The 6,812-nt window shown below is 35.6% G+C and overlaps 1 protein-coding gene across 1 annotated transcript in view; it reads right to left on the bottom strand.

Annotated features, from left to right (window-relative positions):
* Positions 1-3,358: 3,358 nt before the first annotated feature.
* The window catches only part of CUNH20orf85 (chromosome unknown C20orf85 homolog), a 5,263-nt gene continuing 1,809 nt past the window's right edge, over positions 3,359-6,812 (bottom strand). The window contains exons 3-4 of the mRNA XM_026055718.1: positions 6,028-6,126; positions 3,359-3,514 (exon numbers count right to left, since the gene is read on the bottom strand). Of these exons, the coding sequence (XP_025911503.1) occupies positions 3,359-3,514; positions 6,028-6,126 (255 nt within the window). The remainder of the gene's footprint in view (positions 3,515-6,027; positions 6,127-6,812) is intronic.

The raw sequence follows: 6,812 nt of genomic DNA, 5'->3' as shown, positions 1-6,812 counted from the left end.
CGTTGGCAGTGGCAAATTCACAACTGCTACACAAATTTTTGAGGTATAAAAGGTAAAACTAAAAGTTTTGGGAAAAGAAAATGGGTTTTTAGTTTCACGTGTTCTTGAACACAAGCAATTAATGGAGTTATGCTAGAGGAAGCAGTTCAAATTTTAGACTATATACCTTACACATCCCAAATTAAGCTATATCAAAGTATCTTGTGAAGTAAATATACCTTATGATGGAAAGTATAATAATAATACTAAAACCCTTTACTGTTGGTACAGAGTTAATATTCAGACATTGGGCATAAGCTTCAGAAATGTCTAACTGTAGATGGTGGACAAAGAGCTTATTTTGATTTTTCAAAATCAAACCATGACTCATGGATTTGAATTTCGCTTCATACAAACATCTCCTGGATATTAGGTGCCAGCTTTGGTTCTTTTATGTAACACTTCTAAAATAAAATAAAAACAGTGGTCTTGAAGCTTCCCTTTTCATTTAGCCTTGCTACAGTAGTTCCTGAATTCATGTAATTTTGTTGCTACTAAATTACAGATAAATCTTTACTATATCTGTTTAAATTGGACAAGAATAAAGGATCTATACTTGACCTTAAAATAAGTTGAAGAACCATGTGATAAAATACAGAGATACAAACCCAGCAATAACAAGAAAGCACCCTGATTTAAAATACTGTTTTTACAATTATCTTGTTTGTTCAATGAACAGTTTAAACATGTTATAGTTAGTAGCTAAACTGCAATTTAGTTTAAATTTCCAGAGTCTGATTCCAAGTTATTCTTTATTCTGTTTTTTAAGTAACGTGTCTGAAGTTACTTCTGCTRTGTATTCTCATTCTTGGGTAATCTTTCCAAAGGATATGAGTCACTTCTCTGTTATTTGTAAAGAATATGGAAAAAGTAAAATATTATTTTGTGGGCATTTGGAACTGGATGTTTTTTTTTAAAAAAAAAGTGGGACGTCGATCATTGTGAGTCATTTCTTGGGAAGAAAGAAAGAAAGAACAAACACTAGCAGCCGACCTACTGCTATGAAAGCTAGGGATTTATTGCTGACTCAGGAAGTAGATATTGATAGCTGCAGAACGCAACAGAGATTTTGCAGCAACATTAAAGAGGAAAGTCTTTCCTCTTTAAGTAAAGGAGTAAGGAACTGCCTGTGTTGATTTCTTGGAGGCTATTATTTGTTTAACAGTTTTTCTAGTTTAAACATGTTAGCTAACTAGGACTACAGAACCTGCAAGTAGTTGCTACAACTAAATGAGCTACAACTTCTGAATTTCCAAAAGTCCTGGCAAATCTTTGGGTAGGTAACCAAGTGTGAGACTACTCTACAGCACTGAGGTGTCTACACCAATAACTCCCAGTGCAACACCTTACTGTTAACATGTATGTCTAATGTAAAATGTAGCTTGCAATACTGCAATGCTGAGAGCATGAGAGAACTAGTACTTCTGATTTCAGAAATAATTGAGTTATAGTTGTCAGCATTATGTCACATCATCCATTTCACCTAAAGAGATATTCATGTCCTTAGCTGTTAATGCATTACCTTATCTCCACTTGCTTTGCTAACATTATAGTAATGAGTCTCTATAATCTTCTTTGCTAATGACCAGGGGAAATATGTGCCTATTTTATATTAAAAATCTTGGATTCCTCATCACTGTCAGGAGGCACCAATTTATGTAGATTTGTCTGAGACTGAGAAACAAGACTGATCCAATGCTTATTCTGCTGATATTTTGATTGACTTTAATGAAACCTTCAATGGTCACCTGCTATTAGGGACTTCATTTGTAGAGTACTGAAAAGAATTTAATTTTAAGCCTCTCCATGTTATATTGCAGTAAGCTATGTGGTGTGATGCTGATATGTCTGATAAACAGGATATTGGTGAGATTTCACAAGTTTGCTAAATATAAATGCCATGTGACAAATCTTTCAATCAAAGAGTGGATAGCTTGATAAGCCTCAAGGATGCTTGGTAGGTTACTCAAGAAGCCACTGGCATTGTTAATGTCTTTTTTTGATTTCTACACAAATATTTGTGAAACGAATTTGCCATTAGAAGTGATTTGATAAAACGCATTGTATTTTTATGTAAAATATGTATTAAATGATATATGAAGGTGGATGGATTTAGAAGTTTTCAATGCAAAAAAATACTTGTAGTAGGTCAACTTTGGTTTTTGKTTTTTTTTTAAAATCAACTTACTTGTAGGGACTTCAACAGTCTGTTTCTGAGTCTTTCACCAATTCTGGTGGGTATAAACATTTCTGATATATTCCTAGCAATCTAAATACCTTGTATCATATTTTTACATATAGAAACATGCTTAGAAGCTTGCATGCTGATCATTTAATTGAACAATCACAAAACTGTTTTGATACCAAAACTGATTTTGATACTAAAACAGCATTTTGCTAAACAGCATCTGTGTGCTTTATTTATACTGATCAAGCAGCTCCTCTGGGATCTACCCAGTTATACATCTGTGTAATTACACAAACTACCTGTAAAGCATGCACAATGCAAAAGACAATATATTTAATAATTATGACTTAACTATACTTATTCACCTGTTTTTTTCAAGTTGCAGTACATAGGCTGTAAGGAAGCCGGATAATTTTCTTTCCTGTGAGGGTTTTTTTTTCCTTTTTAGTAGAAAAAGCTTATTTCCAAATGTAAGGATGCAGTTTCATGGCAGCTTGAGCTAATTTGTTGTGCCTGCTACTCTTCCTCCTCTGTCCCTCCCCATCCCCTTTCTGTGCTTGTGTGCTCTATCTCTTTTATTCTAGCCTTGGCACTTGAGTAGATGGACAGTGAGACAGTTCAGACTGCTGATCTGACTGAAAACTAATGCTACAAAACATATTCCATGCTGATAAGTGATGAAGTGGGAAGGAGCAGCAAGGTGGGATTGTCAGGAACATRGTAGTCTGTATGTGGGTTTGAATAAGCTGATGTGAAACTGAGTTTGAATGGAGGCTTACGTGGAAAAATAATTGCAAAAATGTGCTCTGTTATTGTAAAACATGTTTTTTTAAATATTCTCACTAAATACTTCAAAATAATACTCATGCTAATAAGAGTMGTATTTGCCCTGTTGATTTTTATATGTTTATTCATTTTAAATCCAAAGCAAAATTTACAGCCTGAATACTGTAGATTTAAAAAACTGTAACCAGTACAATGCTACATTAAAATATTCACACTTTACCAAAATGATTGTGGATGTTTACATAAATTGTTTTTAAGCATAAATGTTTACATMCAGCAGTTCACTACAGAATGTTAATTTAGCAGTTCAAATGGATCTATATACCTAACTGTTATTTCTTAAAGTCAGTCAGAGGGCTCACATGGCCACTTCAGATCCTTGAAAAAGCTACCTTTGCAGCTTTGGATTTGAAAGCCACGTTCAAGTTCCAATTCAGGAACAGCTGATCTCCAGCCAATAAACCCCTGGGTCGTTTTAGGTACCGGAGGAGATGGATTCACCTAGAATAAAAGTAATTCGTAGGATTTAGTGATCAAGTTTTTGGTGTTAATTTCTGTCATGCTGTCATGCAACATCCTCTTTCATGCTCTAGTGTTAAAAAATAGTGGTTTTAAATGCAATCTAATCTGATGAATTAATACCCTGAACACACACCAACATTAATGGAAGGAAACAAGAACTTCAAAAAATTGCCCATTTGCATGCAAGTTTGAATTTATAATACAGGGCGGTTTATAATTTAAAAAGCCTTTAAAATAATTTGGGGCCTATTCTGTTAGCAAGACACAGGGAAATAACTAAAGAAGTAAAACAGTCAAATTCCAAATAAGTAATTAACTTACTTTACCCCCCTTTTAAAAAAGTCTTTTAGTGTCTAAATCAGCATGTATAGCAGGAAATCAAAACAACAGAAAGGTAGTCGGAAAATTAAAGGAAAACTGTTACTATTTGGTAGTATATGTTAGTATACTTACTTATTTTCCTTGGAGTAAAAAGAAAAACTAAAGAGAGAAATTAGCACTTTTGCAAGTTGGTAAGGTGTTCAATACATATGGGTTATGGATGCTCATCTATAGTTTTGTTCAATACATTTCTAAGGGCTTTACATGCTTTGCTTTACTAGGAGAAGAATCTAAGCTTTAGTTTTAACTTCTTTCCTTACAGAATAATAATAATTTTTAATCTAGATAACTTCTCTGAACAAGAGTAATTTTCTGCTTGCTGCAATGCATTTGGTAGTGACACAGCTACGGAATAATAGTTCTGAGGCCAAGTGCTAAAGATATTACTGACCAAGCTGGCTTTTGCATCAAGGACTACTTATCCATTCCCCTTTCTTTCTGCTTTAAAAGATGGGTAAGCATCAAGTTAATCTGCAACTAATCTAGCTAAAAAGGAAACAAAACAAAAGCCAACAGCCTCTGTTCACTGACTGCTGTGCTTACTTTGGCTGAATCATCTCAATTGGGCACGTTGTATCACTTTAGCATCTGGGGACTTACTCAGTAGAGAAATACACAGCAAGAGAACAATGTTTCAGTTCTCTTGCCAGAGTTGCTTCACTTTGTTCTTTGGCCAAGATTAAAAAATGTTTATGATATTTAGGTGGAGCAGTTCTTCTGAAAAGATAATTTTAATGGCCAAAAGTGCCACCCACTGAGCAGGATAATGAAGGAAATCATGTCCCACTTGTGATCTGGGGGAAGGGACAATGAAGAAGAGATTATATATCTAACCTAGACAGAAGAACAGATAGGATGACTGTTACCATGAAGGTAAATGTACATAAAGGCACAAGCTTCAGAATAAGGACTTAAGAAATTTCAGTCTGAATCTGTAAAGGATGATCTAAAGCACAGCTAACCCTTGTTCTCCTTGTCAAATAAAGATTCTGAGGTCAAATTGAAACTCTGAGCCCTGTTTCAGTATGCACCAGGCTGCACACGCTACACTAGCAGCTGACGATTGGCTGCATGATTTGTAACACTCATATATCCTGACTGTGCCGAAGTAGAGGTAAATGTGACTGACTGAAATTTGAGGCTTGTGACAGAACTGAAGAGCAAGTAGCACTAATGGGAGAAGTGCTGCCATTTCATTTCTCTTCCATGCTCATCAGAGGCTCTTAATTTTTGTTTCAATTTAATCTCAGCAAAAGCTTTTATTACTTCCTCACCTTATCTCCCCACCCTTGGAATCCTTTGAAGGAAAGTTCACCAAATAGGAATTTCCTATTTCTTTTGTTTCCTTAGTCTTCTCAAAGTGGGCTAACCTTCCTTTCTGGTAGCAACCACATCCTGCTTCCTCCTTTATGAATAGGTTCCTCTCTCTGTCAGTGATTTTACTGCCTTTATAGTTCAATGGCTATTCAGTGGTGGTTCTGAGACTGGACATTTATAACTCAAACCATGGGTCACATTCCACTCATTCCAGTTGTGTGTGTACAACTTTTAGACTCTGAATATAAATCACATACTATAAAATCAAACAGTTACGAATCAGCTCATTAGAACTGGCTTCTCCTGGCCAATCTAATTTGTGCCACTGAAGAGGACTTAAATTACAACAAAAATGACTGCTTTAAAGAAAGCTAGAAAAATCATTGCATCTTTACCAGTAGTTGAAAGATCAGGTTATGATAAGCCTTGAAGCAGGATGTGTATGTATGTATTTGAGAGAGAGATGGTCAGCAGTCATAAAAAGCTCTGTGAACACTCTTCTATACTAAGCTGTGTAGTTGACCTGTTACTAGATGTCACGGAAGAGTGTATAGAGGAAGTGCTTTACAGAAAGATGATTATGTATGGTGAAAGCTCTGTGAACTAAAAAACATATCCAAAGGGCAATTCCTTGTCTAAATGAACCCTCTTAAAGCACCGCTTGGGTTTCAAATACAATTTACTTTGACCTTTAATTAAAGGCCCACCTCTAATAGACAACTGATTTTTAGAGCTTGGGTGGTTGCTTAACAGAGATTCCACTGTATTGCATTTTAAAAATCTAATTTTATAACCTTAATATATTTTTCCATGGGTGTCACAGGTCGAATCTGCAGATGTTCTGGAAGCTGTATCTTGGGCTTAGTTTTTTCTTTCTTCTCATCTTTGATCAACTAAAACCAGAATATTTACATTAAAAAAATGGACACTTTATCCTTAGAAATACATTTTAATATCTGATATCTATAYCATTCTCTTCATTACTGTATCTGAYGAACATTCTGTTCTTACCACATAAAACAGGACAACTTACTGTAGTGATTTAGAAGACATTGTAATGTACTTCTGGGTTTTAGAAACTCATTTAATTCTGAATTTCAGCTGAAAGGCTAAATACTGCTGAGTGATTCCAACTCTCAGTTACATCATCCGTCCTATAAAGGAGTGTAAATATATCTTATATGACCACAAACCAAAGATTAATACATGCTAAATACACACATTCACCTACAGAAACAATGCTTAGAGTCTGTCATACTTTTTAGCTGTAGCTCTATTAGCACTGTGCAAAGGGTGGTATGTTTAACTGACCACTGTTATCAAGGATGGATGGGGAAATCTAGAGGMCCAAAGAATTCAAAGGTAGTAATTTGGACGCCTGGAGGGATTTTCAAAATTACCAAAGCACTGCATSCAGTTCTGGGCTCCCCAGTACAGGAGGGATGTGGCACTACTGGAGCAAGTCCAGCGAAGGGCTACAAAGATGATTAGGGGACTGGAGCATCTCTCTTATGAGGAAAGGCTGAGAGAGCTGGGCCTGTTTAGCCTGGAGGAGAGAAGGCTGAGAGGAGATCTTATC

Source organism: Apteryx rowi, unplaced genomic scaffold (genome assembly GCF_003343035.1).
Source record: "Apteryx rowi isolate R43461 unplaced genomic scaffold, aptRow1 scaffold_0, whole genome shotgun sequence".
Classification (NCBI taxonomy): Eukaryota; Metazoa; Chordata; class Aves; order Apterygiformes; family Apterygidae; genus Apteryx; species Apteryx rowi.
The sequence above is the reverse complement of the archived record's forward strand: the minus strand, read 5'-3'. Positions and strand labels throughout refer to the sequence as shown.